This window comes from Dromaius novaehollandiae, chromosome W, assembly GCF_036370855.1.
Source record: "Dromaius novaehollandiae isolate bDroNov1 chromosome W, bDroNov1.hap1, whole genome shotgun sequence".
NCBI lineage: Eukaryota > Metazoa > Chordata > Aves > Casuariiformes > Dromaiidae > Dromaius > Dromaius novaehollandiae.
Genome location: NC_088130.1, coordinates 61,254,174 through 61,268,532, shown reverse-complemented (window position 1 = coordinate 61,268,532; position 14,359 = coordinate 61,254,174). Strand labels below are relative to the sequence as shown.

General features: G+C 40.3%; 1 protein-coding gene across 2 annotated transcripts in view; it reads left to right on the top strand.

The window, feature by feature from the left end:
- The window catches only part of LOC112987798 (ubiquitin-associated protein 1), a 35,511-nt gene that overhangs the window by 10,460 nt on the left and 10,692 nt on the right, over positions 1-14,359 (top strand). For both annotated transcript variants that reach the window (XM_064500471.1, XM_064500472.1), the window contains exons 2-3: positions 7,481-7,521; positions 11,924-12,048. In XM_064500471.1, coding sequence (XP_064356541.1) covers positions 7,488-7,521; positions 11,924-12,048 — 159 coding nt within the window. In that variant the 5' untranslated portion in view covers positions 7,481-7,487. The remainder of the gene's footprint in view (positions 1-7,480; positions 7,522-11,923; positions 12,049-14,359) is intronic.

The following is a 14,359-nucleotide window of genomic DNA, read 5'->3' as shown; positions in this document are numbered from 1 at the left end:
GACTCTGTTATTCTTGCAGAGCACAATACACGTACTTTGGCTGAGCTTGAATATATGAAATGGCAGCTGACATTTGGCCTGCTAGCAGATCTTAGTTTTCTGTTTTAAAACTTCTGTCCATCTTGATTTCTTGCTGGATATTTTTTTGCCTGCTTTGTTTAAAAAATAGTTTCATAAGCATCCATACTTCACAAAAGTGCTAGCCAAGAACAGAACTATGAATATATAGTACCATTTCTCTTCTGAGCTTTAGCACAGAAAAGGTTAACAGTATAGCTTGCTTTGAAACGGACTTCTTTTGAAAGTGGAGAGTCATTTAATTGCTATAGTGTGCTTAAATACATTAAGTCCCAGTTAATTAGCATTTAGCAAGAGAATACGTACTGCTTTTTGCCGTAAAAGAATTGAATGGAGTTCTAGTTTCTATAGTGATAGTAGATACTGGTATTGCCCACAGAACTGAACTTATTTCTGTGTAACATAACACGAACTACTTGTACTTTTCTCTTGCTCAACGAGCATAAGAAGAAAGCTTGAAACTGCACAGATTCTGTTATTTCTGGATTAAAGAGGTGGGATGTTCTGGTTAATGGCAAAAGTAATTTTATGTTGGCGGCATGTTGAGAGTGTCTAGCTCTCATACATAACTGGGGATAGTCTGAAGTATTAACAATATTCAAGTACTTCATAGTGAGGTTGTTGCTTATTGAAATCTCACTACAACAAGTAGTGTATTTAAGCTTATTCAGCTTAAGCTGTTCTGGGTTCCAGACTTGTATTTTAAATGTGCAGGATGTTCTAGTATTTTTCATCCATCTTGACCAAAACAACAGAAAAATTGGGGCATTTTACCACTGAAGCTAGCAGCTGTCCCATAGGTGCCTCTGACTAGAGGAGGCTTAAATTAAATTATAACCTTTCTTCTGAAGTGGGTTAGCTAGAAAAGTGACATTTATACCTGACTCTAGCCAGTGCTAAGACTACTGTTAAGGATTTGCCTCTTTCTTAGTAGTATATCTTGTGCTAATTAAGCTGAAGCAGCTAAACTTGCTAGTAGTTACTAGATGCCATCCATGTGACTCTTTTCAGCTCTCCGAAGTGGTAGATATTTTCTGTCCGAAACTTTATGTATGAAAATGGTGGGTAAAAGCAGTTATTCTGCTCGTCTATATTCCATCAAATTTAGGATTTATTTTGTTATTTCATTGTGGGCTTACTATAGCTCTCACTGATAGAGTGCTGGATCATCTTTTCCATGTCTGTTTCCTTCCCCCTGATTGTAGTAGGAATCACATAACATATTTATATATTCAGCTATAATTTATCATTCAAATAGCTTTTGTTTCTGTAGTATACCAAGGAGGGGAAGAAAGACTCCTATTTCTAGATGGCCACCCTTTTCTTAGTGGTGTTACAACCTTTTGAGGCTGACGAAGCTGATTTTTCTCAAGAGGCAGAGAAGATGTAAACCCATGGTTTTGTTCCTCCACTTTTCTGTTTAGATGATCTTAAATAACTTAGGTAAGTTGGTAGTAGAAACTACACCCTAAATCCACATCTACCCTTAGACTCAGCAGAACCTGAGCTATCCCCTTATTTGCCAAGGGTTTGGAAGTCAGACCTGTCTTAAATGTTAGTTGGAGATAGCTTTCTCTTATGATAGCACTCCTTTTTTGGAAAGCCTCCTTTTTAAATAGGTTACCTGTTCATTGACACAGTGAAATGCGAACTTAGAATAAGTGCATCTTCCATACTCTTGTTTGCCAAGATAGTCTCTGGCCAAAAGAAAAGCTTGCACTGCTCAGCTTTGACCAGTGTGTGTGGTAGATGAGTAATTTCCTTTTTTTATGCCCCTGCATGTGAAACTTGTAGTTCTAGATGCTTGTGCAGTTCGTAAGTTTCAGCTTCAGTGGAAACTTGTATGACTGATACATGATTCAGTGATTGAAAAACCTGGTGTATTAATTTACTGCATTTCCTTTTTCCCCTATTGCTGGGTGGAATTTATGGCAAATTACCTTATGGCCCAAACGAACAGTCAGGACTTTAAAGGAGGAGTGGGGCTGTCTGTTATTGGTTAAGAGCCTTAAATCCTTAACCAACTCAAATAATATGTGCTTTTAACAAGTGCAATGTCTTTAGTGAGCAGAGTGGGACATTATGTGAGGAGAGCTGCATAGCTATAGCTGTCTAATATTCATTGCCATGAATCTATATGGAACAATAGAGCAAGAGAGATGCAGTGCTTTTCAGATGGAGTGTAGAAAAGCTGTCTTCAGTCAGTGGGGAATTAAATTGGATATATAATGAAGCAGAAGATATAATTGGGCACTATGTCACGTTAAGCAACTGCACAATTTGAAAAATCAATTTCTCTTAACGCTTGTCACTGCTAGGAAGATGCTATTCAACATCTCCATGAAGAGCTCCTTAATGGAAGTTGTTGGCATCATTAAAGAATGTGTTGTCTCATAATCCAGTAATGTGATAAGCACATAGACCTACTCTTCAGGGACTCTTTTCTCCCTGTCCTTCCCACTCATGTATTCTAGAAATGCTTCTAAAAGAAACACCATTTTACTGGTTCCAGTACCTCTACCCCTCAGTCATTTCACAGAAAGTAACAAGCTAAATTAATTTGATGCTTAGAGACTGTCTTTAAACAATCCAGACAGATTTTCAGAGGAGAGATCTAAAGTTTGAAATGTGGATTTTGTGTGCAGTAGGGATATTTCATCCCTAGCTCTCCCCTTCCTCCCGTCCCCCTTCGTCATTGTTGTAATCCCTACCCTGAAACTGGTTAAACGTAGCACGATCACTTGTACTTATATCACATGAGACGTCTTCGTCTCATTAGATTTATTTTAACTAATGGCTGTTGAAAGTCAAATGAGAACTTCATACCTGTGTTCGGTTCAGTGATGGTCTGGTTTGTGCTCCTTGGTCTTCAAATAGAGCCACCACCATAATGCACCTTATCTCTGGATTGTATTGACGCTTGAAGGGATTACTGCAGATACACTTTAGATGTTTTTTTTCTAAAGATTGGTGAAAGTGATGCCTTTTTTGCTGAAGGGGATGTGGTTACAAAGTGTCAAATCTGCTTTTACAGTGACTTTATCAAAACAGCAGTTATCCGTGGCTCAATGTCATCGTACTTTGTGAAAGGGGAGCACCTCCAGACAGCTAGCTGGCTGAACGTGCTCATTGTTTGGAGAACTATTAAATGTGCAACGGAGAAGTAGTTGCTGCAGATTTTTGAGTGATGTCATCTCTTCGGAGATTGCAGTATCTGAAAACTGAATTCACCTTGTATTAAACTCCTGTAATCAGTGTTTTGCTGTCAGTCCATCTGAGAGATCTCAACTGCGTAACAGTGCTTGGGTTGAATACTTGGGTTGGGAAGCTTTGATAAGAGAATTTTAACTTGTGTTATCTAAACAACAGGCAGTCTACAACTGTATTTGTATGAGGCTATATGCAGAATCCTGATGTTGGTCATAGCCTTTGACTTGCTTTGAAACAAGTAGTTGTAGTAAAACTTTTAAAATGCTTTCTAAATCTGGAATACCTGTGACAGATAAACCAATCATTTAGATCGAAGTACTTTTCACTGTTTCTCAGCATCAAATCATTAGTAGTCCATGAATCTAATACAAGCAGCATGAAAAGGATTCAGGTCTTTTTGCAGCTTTTGGAGTGAGTGGATCCATCCTCAGTTCTACATACTTAGCCTCTACAGTGTGTAGTAGCTTGGAAAAGATGTAAGTTTTCAAAATCACATCTTTTTTCTGTGTGAAAATCAAAGATGTCCTGAACTGATTGTGGGTGATAACTTCTGGCATTTTGGGTCCTCTTACTCATAAATCTGCTCTTTCATTTGTCTGAATCTTAGGTGGGAGCTACTTCTGAGAATTCATGTGGTCCGGAATCTAGACATTTCTTCCCCCCCCCAAAATGAGGGCTATAGCAGCAAAAGAGACCAGTTCTTGACAGTAGTTAAACTGGCTTGAGTTACCAATGAGAAACCTGTTTCAGCTACTGTTAGTAGCTGGATGGCTCCAGCTTGACCAGTCTGAGATCTTTCAGAAGAAAAGGAATGTAGACGAACTTCAGCAAAAGCTGTGATAGATGTGACATGCAAATAGAAGGGGGGGGGGAACCCTTCGCAGCTCCCATGAGTCACTCTTGGTAGTGATTCAGTTGCTTTCTCATCTGTTGATGAGACTGTCCCTTTGATGCTTGACTGCACCAAGTCATGCTTCTCTCTGCGTTGTCTGGCTGCACAGCTGGGTAGTCATTCAGGTTTAAGTGGTGATGTGCTAGGTAGACTATCTTGGTCATCTTCATTCTTGTGTAGTAGAGCCCTTATTGCTGTGATGCAATCTCTCTGCAAGGAGTGTTTAAGACCTTGCAGTTGAGTTCCTGGCTGCTCTCTCACTGTTTGGAGCCCCTTATCCTCCAGCTGCACGCTTGTCACTTGAAAAGAAGTTTTTGCATGCTTGGGTGCTGCTTTTTCTAAGGCAGTTGTTCCATGTCATGTCAGTGTAGCAGAATGGCGCTACAGTTGGATTTCATCTTTGGTAGCAGGTGGATTGGAGTGACTTGAATAATATCAGTACTATAGAGTGGATAAGAGTTCAGATGCACCTGGCTAAGCTCGAGTCTGTTGAGTTTATTGGCTTTAACTCAGAACGAGCCCTCTGTGTCTGACTTGACTCCCTGCAGAGACTCTTGGTGTCATTGCATCCAAATGCTCTAGGGCTACCTGCACATTTTCTCCCTTCTCTTGTACCACAAGGCACCGTCTATGCTGTCACTTCAGCCTTTTCCAGCTCGACATCCATCTCTCTTTGTGCCAGTTGTTTCTCTCATCGGTTCTGTCTTATGGCTTCTCTGTTGCTGTGCCTCTTTGTGGATTTCCCCTGCCCTTTTCTGCCATCAGTCCCTGAGGACATCTGTGCTCATCCTGGAGCTTTCCTGTAGCCAGTTGTCTGGCTGCATCGTTCTAAGAATGCTGCCCTGTTGTCGTGGTGTGATGAAGTGAAAGGTGGGCCCTTCCTTTTCTGCCAGCGTGTTCATGTCAGGCTGCTTCAGTGGCTGCTGATGTTAAAATTGCTTATAACTTTTGGATGCTTATAATGCTGATTCTCTCTTCAGAGGATTAGCCAGCATGAAGAAAGAGGGAATGGGGCCAAGGAAGTCTAAATTTGCAGGAGAGAGCTTGTAGTGACTGTGAAAAAAGCTTGCAGAAATAAGTAATTACCTTTCCTCAGTCCAGGAAGGACTCTGCTGCATGTAAACTTTTTCAATGCAAGTTTTTTATCAATTTAAAATATTCAGTAAGGCAGCAGACCAAACTTCTTGCCCCCTCTGAACTACCATTGCCATAGACTCTTTCCCTTCAGCATCCTGTTCTCAAGTCTGGAGATCAAAGGTGACAGTAATAAGGCAGCAGTGATTCACGTTCACATGTGATGTATGTGAAGACTATATGATTCCCCAAGCCCTCCATACGTCACCGGAGATTGAGACAGCAGTTACAAGCATGTCTCTATTACGACAGAGACAAACTAGGGGCAGGGCCTCTAGGCATGTCCCCAAACTCCTCTGAACTCTTCTTCTAGTTACCACTGTAGACTGAAAACTGTTTTTTAGGAAATTCTTTAAATTTTGGCAAAGGGAAGGTAAGTAACTTCCTCACTTTGGCAACCAAATTGACTGGGAACTTTTTTTTAGTGCAGCAATGGCTACCTGTAGCCAATACACTTTACACTATCTGCCTCATTTACCAAAAGCAACTTACTCCAGATTTCAGTAACATGAAGGACAATGCAAATTCAAAGACATCATTTTCAGAATGATAATTTATATCCCCTCTCCAAGGTATCCTTCCCTTCTGAGGAGCCATCACCTGCTAGTGCCAAAACCAGCTCTTTGCCTTAGTGTTGTGTTTTTGGAAATAGTACCAACGTTGAGATGATCAGGTGTGCTGAGAACCTGAGGAACACTGAGCAAAATGGCACAAGGCCTTTATATATAAAGGAATGGTGGAGTTGCCTGGCATGACTCATTCCCAATAGCCTAGTGTCGGTTTGCGGTGTTTCAGGAAGTTTGGTTCACCAGGGTAATCTTCCTTTTATAGCTTTGGTTTTAGCAGTGTGCTGAATTCCCATGAGCCATTACGGTTGACTCACCTATTGATTCTAATGTAATGTTGAAAGAGACATACGCCCAACTAAAGGTGCTAGCTAAAAATACTTGAAATTGGTTCTTCCTGCCCTCAAATGTGTCAGCCACTGATGGGAAGAATCAGAGCTAGAAAACAGTCTGTATAATCTCCACCTTTTGACACGCTTCCTTTTAAAACTAGATTTGCATTTGGATCTTCAATTGAAACATTGAGGATGAAGATTAAGGCTTCATTTGGGGAATGATGGGTGTGAATATTAGATCTGCTCCAAATTAGACTTGAGCCCTGTGTGCTGCTGGTGCGGGGGTACCGGATAATTTCATGTTTTTGAAGAACATCTGCTGGGCCTTTCAGTCTACCAGCTGGAGGACTTCTGAAATAAAAGACAACTCTGATTCTTGGTCATGTGTAATGTCAAAGTAGGACTTATAAATTTGATTATTTAAATAATTATGCTGTGGTGTCTTAAGAAGGAGATCTTGCAATGCACCGCAAAAGAAGCAATTACACTACTGAACATACCGCAAGCATCCTGGAGCAGGGCATTAGCTGATCAGTCAGCTAAAACACTATGGCTAATTCTACAAAGCTGTTTCCTCAGGACAGGCCTGCTGTGTTTATACAGCTACATAGGCACTCATTCACATACTTAACATCTGAGATATGTAGTATTTACTTTGAGTTCTCAGACTGAAGAAGTTATTGGTAAAATTTCACAGGCAATGGATGTTAACTCTTGTTGGCGTTGTTTTCACTTGTGTGTACCAAGAAACTTCAGCTCTTTGGTTAAGTTCTTCTTAAATGGTACCAATCCATGTATTGTCCAGTGTGTCTAGACAAGTACAGTACTGACTAACTGACTGTGCAAACCCAGTATCATGGTATATCTTTTAGATCAAGACAGATTAAACTGAAGAGGATCAGTGTGGTATTTCCAGTAGGAAGGGCTTTTCTTAATTCCAGGGAAGGCAGAAGGTGCTTAATTGGGGCTTGGAAAGAATGGACTTAGTAAGCTCAGAGATCTAGAACTCCCTCTGCGCTTTCCTAACCACCCTTGGTGGTTCTTGGTTTTTGTCTTTTAGATTGTCAGGCCCTGAACCAAGTTATTTATCTTCTCAGTCATTTATTGGAGCTGTAAAATAGATTTGCTTATCTAACTTAGGAACAGGATAAGTAGAGCAAGCGTCTGAAGCATGTCCCATAATCTAGAGCTAAGACTGCAGAACTGCAGAGTTATGCTGTGCTGCGTGCAAAAAGTTGTTAAAGCTGTTTTAAAATGTTTTTCAGGTTCTAAATGGCTTCTAAGAAATTGGGATCCGACTCTCATGGTAAGTGAAACTTGGTATTCTTTTTCTTTTCAAAAGGATGAACCTTAATATTATATTGCTTTTCACTAATGTCCCAGGGCTAGAGGGTACATAGAGACTAATCTGTCCATTCCTAGCAAACCACTCGGAGGCTGAACTGCCTTGGTTTCCTTTTTTCATAGTTGCTTGCAGTGCTGATGCTGCAGCCATCCTCTAGTTCAACTGAACTATAGCCTGTGGCTGTGTTTCCCCACTTATGGCAAAATAATATCTTCTCCCCTCCAAAATCAAAGCTGAACTGCAACTGTGATACTGATCTGATGTTTATTGAGGCAGACATGAGACTTACAATTCCTTTCTATGGAAGTCAAGTGAGAAGCTGGATTAAAAGCAAAGCTTTTATTATATCACTGAGTCATGCTTGCTTTTTGCTTAGCAGTGAATTTGTTCCCAAGTTTGGACTAGATCTGTTTCAGCTTATGGTTAGGTGGGTGAAGAAAGGAATTTCTTTAAGGTTTTGATTCTTCAAGCATTTGAGATGTGTAGCTTTCTGCAGATGACTCTTGCCATAAGAATTAAGAATTACGTGCTTGTGTATGCTTATCTTTTAGAAAATGGGTATAAATTTGGGAGGGCTAATATTTCTGTGGAACACTGAAGTTACTTATTGCACATATGTAATGCAGCCTCTTCAAATCAGTTATCATTTAAGGCTGTGTTGGTAGGTTCCTGTGAAATTCCGATGTGATTGTTAATGCTACAGGAATTTCTGCTTTTAGAAACTCAGACTTGATCTTTCTGAATTATCTTTCAGATAAGAGGATCCCAAGGCATTCCCTTTACCCTGGGCTTTGCTGTTCTAGGCTTCTTTAATTCAATCTTGCAAGTGTAAAGTTGAGCTACATAGAGTAAGAAATGGCTAGTTTAGCTGCATGGCCAAGAATTAATAAAAATGGCCTATGAAAACTCGATTTTTAGATGGCTTCCTTCATTGTTCTGGACCAGTAGTGCTGCGGCAAGAACAACTCATTAGGTGGCTGCCAACTGTTAAGCGGTTGTTCTCTTGTGTGTATGAATGGTCACTAGGAAGGCTCTAAATTGCTTGACTTGGAGTCTGTTTGTGCTTATCTCTTCTGCTTCCTAAAGCAGGCTAGCAAGGACACTGCTCAGAGCTAGAAATCAACCTGCCTTAAATGTTTCTTAAAACAGTACAGTGTGGTGGAACATGCCCCCGACATCAAAATAACAAGATGAAAAGAAATGATGCTGTAACCTCAGTGGTTAACTGGAACTACCCTGCTGTGTACCCTCTGTTCCTAATGATATCAGCAGCGCTATCACTAGCGGTACTGTTTGTTAGGAGTAGTGAAGCAACTTCCTTGGCTTATTATGTCTTTAGAAATGAGCAGGGCAATTTTTTCAGTCGCCTTCAGGATCTGTAAGAATCGATCCCACTAACTGAATTTCAGCTTAAAGTATGTAGCTTTAGCTCAGTGTCCCTGACAGGCTCATGGAAGTGGGTCCACATAGTTAACATATTTCTTATACTTACTGTTGAGCTACTTATTGGAGTTTAGAGGGTTGCTGTTGAGCTGCAAATGGGAGCTACGGCTGGAGAGGAAGGAAACCCCGTTCTGTCTTGAAGGGTGATCTTAGCATATGTCTATAACTTTCCCTAAGCAGGTAGCTTCAAGTGCTGTCCTGTCACTTGAATAATAGGAAGTTCAAGCTTCAGTTCTAATAATTAGTGGCATCTAGAAATGCAGCTTTCATGTGGTGTGCAAAGTGCACTCATCAAGTGCAGTGCAATATTGCTGCTGTATTGTCACTATCGCTATACAGTTTGAACTCAGTTTGATCCCAATTTCTGGAAGTTGCTTGAGGTTTATTTTTAAGTCTGACAACAAAAATTAACTACTTCTTGGTTTCGAACTGTTACCAGGTATTAATTGGTAACCGTCTTTATCTGAACTATTTTCATCACGCTGTCAAACTGGAGAACATTTCTACTAAGTGACTAGTGATTACTGCATTATGCTAAAGTGGAGAGAGATTTAATCTCTCCTAGTAGTTCCTTGGGCCAGGAATATCATACACTGCATGGTATCATAGATCAGTTTGACAAGTACAGTTTTGCTAGGGCTATTCTCAGAACTTCCGCAATATGCTTTTAGGTCCATAAAAAGATGAAGTAGCTAATAGCCGTATTAAATAGCAGAGGGTTTTTTGAGCTGTAATTGCTTCATTTGAACAAGAGACCATTAAAACACTGGTTTGCATGATACTTTATATGTAGGTTTTGTTTAAACAGCAAATTCTCAAGCAATAAAGCAAAACTTGTGCCCTTCCCCAACAGATTTATGCAAGCAGAAAGGTTATCCTTCTACAAAAAGAAAAAATAGATTCATTGCTTTCTGGATCAGATTTTAATTTTAACTAGACTAGTACTTTTCTGGTTAGGCTGGAACTGGATACTATGTGCATCAGCGTTACTCACTTCAGGAAAGCTTTTTACCGTCTAATGCCCTGAGACACTTGGTCTGTCTCTTAAAATGTGCTTGCTGCTTTTGTAGCAGACTTATCTTTGAGACAAGGTTATAGTAGTAGTCATTATCAGAAAATCATTTTCCTGGGAAGAAACTGAAGTCTCTTCCTTAGTCTATGTGCTGAGGTTAAACTGACAGCTATCATTTCAGCCCATCTAGTCCAGATGTTCTGTGCTTTTTCTTTTTTACTGTACCAAAACAAACTCGGTGTTGGTATGTAAATACCACAGTGTGTGCACGTACCCTCTGTGGTTAGTGTCTACCTCAGGCAAACAAGAAAGCTGTGTAAGGGGAGGTGGTACCACTTTCCTCCTCATATCAGTAGGTCTAGTATTTTTGTTTACTGAGCCCTTTAGGCTGTCTTTTGAAACTGGTGGGGAGAGGTGATCCTGTTTCACTCATGTCCTTTGACAGTCCTGGTTACATCAGGGCTACTGTCAGTGGGACTAAGCAGGGTACAGGAACAGCAGTCAAGCTGGACTCCTCAAAGCAGTCAGATCTGGTCATCTGTGATGTGCCAGTGCAAAGGTTGACGCATTCACTATTTCTGCATAAGTATACACCTTGAAATTATCCAAGTACTCTTAAATTGCCAGCTCAAATACAGTTTGTTGGATGTTGTGTTGCAGTAGTGGTGCTGGTTGCCAATGAGCTCAACTGATGACAATGTGTGAGTGTAACTCCAAACTAATAAGATGTTCCTGTTTTTGAAAGCTGTTCTTCCTCTTAGAGCTTGTGGCTGTGTTATTGTAGATGAGTCAACAGTAAAAGAACACAGCTAGTACTTAAACTGTTGTCTAAGTATGAAAATGGGTCAGATAAAAATGACAATCACAGCTCACTGAGCAAGAGGTTACTCACTGAACAACATCTAAGACGTTGCCACTGATGTCTTGTTGGATCTGTAACACTGAAAGCAAAGTAGCAAGCAAGTACTTGAAGAACACTTCAAACTGTTGTGTACACAATCAAAAGCTTGACTGTAATTGTGAAAGCTTTGACCGGTGACCCAAGAGACCCTTTCGAGTTAAACTCGAAACAGAGGGGTATTTGTATGGAGGGCTTTCTAATGCTTTTTTGTAGATGCTCAGGGGAAAACAAGCCTATAGCCTGGCTTATTGGAGGTACTTAAATTCTTGGTGAGTCTGCCTTGTGAGGTTGCAGGATGTCTGAAGAAATAGTTTCTGTCTTAGAACACTTCATAATATACCACATGGAAGTGGTAGATACAAAGGACAGATAGAAGACCATGAAGTAAGTCTCTGGCCGCTCATCGGAGCGGTCACAAACAAGATAGCTGGTTAAGATAGATTTTTTTTTTTCCTTCAGAAATCTGAATTGCCAAGTTAAATAGTCCAAAGCTGTTTCACTGCGTTTTGATTAAAGTGGTGCTTCCAGGCTTTGGGCTGCTTTGCTCTTGTGACCACTTTTGACCAAGCATTATTTCCCACTTGTGGGAAGAGGATAGATTTTAGTTTCTTAGCTGCTCTAGAGCTGGGTTGTTTTTAGGCCTATTTTGAATATCACAAAATGATCTTGTTGTAGAGACATGACATAATGCAGTGTTCAGGAGAGCTTTAATTTCGGTTGTGTAGGCATAGTCTTGTCACAAGGGAAGCTAATGTTGGGGTTATTAACTTGCAGATCTGTTCCATATTTGGTTGGTTGTCGAAATGTAGTTATGGACTAAAATATATTAAAAAACTGAGGCAACAAAGTCCAAATGTATTCAATGTGTTTCTGATCAAGCAACTTCCTCTTTATTTAGTCACCTGGGACAGCTAGGTTTGCACAGATAGAATAGCTCCTACAGAAATGTGAGTCTCAATTGAATTCATTAAACAAGTTTCTGATGTAACTTCTGCTTTTGATCATAGGGCCTTTCAGTTATCTTGATGATGTCCCGTTTAAGATAGGAGACAAATTCAAAACCCCAGCTAAGGTTGGATTACCCATTGGTTTCTGCCTGCCTGATTCTCCTCAGCTTGTCAGAGAAGCCCAGGTAAGTTTTTTGCCTTTCTGCTCTCTTCTTCCCCCACTCTGTTGCCAACATGTGATGCTGTAAGTTGCAAGAACTTTAGTTTTGCATGTATAGTCAGAAGTTAGTATTGACTGTGCTGTAGTGCCAGTTGTTATGCCAGAGAAAAGTTGCAGAATCTGCTAGAATGTATAGATCTGCTAGAATGCGTAGAAAGATAAACCACAAACTTTTTATGTGGTTTATCATAATTTTATCACTTTGCAATGTGCAGTAGCACTTATTTTAGTGTATCTACTTAAAGAAGCACAATATTTATGTGCAGCAGTTACAGGTCTAAATGTTACCCCTGACATTCCTAAATGTAAGTAGCATTTTTTTGAAGAGAAACTGTAAAAACTCAAATACCCATGCAATGGCATGCTTGCAAAATCTTGTTTGAGAGTAACAGATACTATGTTTTTATGACAATATTTTATGGATTCCCCTTCTAAAGGGATGAAGAATAAATTTCCAGTTCTTGAGTTCTGTGCAATTCTGAATGGGAGTTCTTGTCCAGCCTATAGCAAAGCTGATACAGCATATTAAGTTGCTCCTAGGTCTTCCAGGAATATGGATCTGTTCCTCTGAACTTCTGGTAGCATAAAATCAATTGCTTAAGCATAACTCTTAAATATAATATCCAAATGCTGGCTGCCGTTGGGAAAATTGACCTGCGTTTTTCATTTGGATCTATGATCCTCCTTGGTCAGTCCTAACTGACAGTAGTTTTCACATCAGCTATGACAGATGTCTGTAAGCTGTTCTGCTTTGTTCTGCCCTACAGCTTGTCCACTGAAGAGCTGACTCTCTGAAATTCCCTAGATCGTGGCTTTTTTCATTATAACCATTAATTCATTGCCTGACTGATTATCCTGATACACATATTTCCATGTAGTTAAGCTAGTATAGGAGTGCTAAAGGGGGAGCTCATGTCCTTTTGCTAGCTTCAATAATTGTACTATCTCTCCTTTTCCTTGCTAAGCTAACAAGGCTCAAATATAGTATGCCCAATCAGACTGCAATGTCTTATATAATGTTGTGACTACGTAGACTCTGCCTCCCACAGTATGATGTGACTTTTTTACAGCTGTAGTAACAGAAACAAAAAACAGCGCAGGGAAGCCAAATTGACTAAAGCACTCTCTATTTACATGCGCACACCCCTATGATAGCTCTTTAGGTAGCAAGGAGTGTGTAATGAGTAGTGTCTCGCTGCTGTGTTTCAAAATCATCTTGCTGATGAAGTATATATTCCATTTCTCAGAGTCTTGGAGCCAGGGATGGGAAAATGCTTAGTATACAGCTGAGATGACAAATCTGCGGGGTCTCATAGAAGCCTGTCACATGCTTAGCAAACTGCTGGCTAGTTCCTCTCTAGAGCTGGGAATTTCAATTACCTGTCAGCCTCGTGGCAAGAGCACTCCTGTTTTGATTATGTGACGTTATCCTGGCAAGGGAGTTGCACTTGAAATTGTTGAGAGTCATAGATAGGTTACATCCTGAGCTTAGCTTGTAGGCTATGTTCTCTGAACAAACTGTGGTTATTTAAAGGGTACTAAGGCTGTTCATTCTTCATAAGTTGTTAAAGCTTTAAATAGATACAATTTGTTCAGAATTTTGTCCTCTCTCAAACAGGCCACTGTCAACTCTTGGCCAGCAAAGCGATAGTGGGTAGCTTATATAAATTTCTTTCTGTGCTAATCTGACCTTGAAGGAGCTGGTGTTAAAAATGAGAAAAGCTTGTGGGACGCCGATGCTAGTAACAGTGGCAAAATCAGCTACTGCAGGTAGTCATCATATTAGTGATTGGTATTGGCATAAGAATGCTGATACATCTTCAACCAATGGGTGTAAAACGGTAATGTGAAGTCCTTTAGGTGTCTTTGAATGGGAATTGAGTAATTCCATGCTGGTTTTTGGATGTAAAAATTACTCCGCTGTATGCTTGAATGACTCGTGGAACCTGTGGACAGTGGGTAGTTCAGTGGTGCCAAAGATCAGGGTTAGACTGTCTATCTAGTAATACGCTTGATTTCCACTCACTGCATCTGTTGTCTGTGGAAGTGGATGTTTTGAAGCTGTTTTTGTGACAATCGGTAGCTTTAAAGCAAAACTAGATGTAGGAAGGAGGCAAAACATGGCATACTGCTCTGAGTTATACCTAGGTTTGTCTGCTAGAGACAAAATGAAGCAATTCTGATGTCTGCTAGTTCTGCTAGTCCGTAGGTTAAAAGAGATGCTGGGGCAGGGCAGGGGGAAAGATGCCTGTCCAGACTAACAACCGGTAACTCAT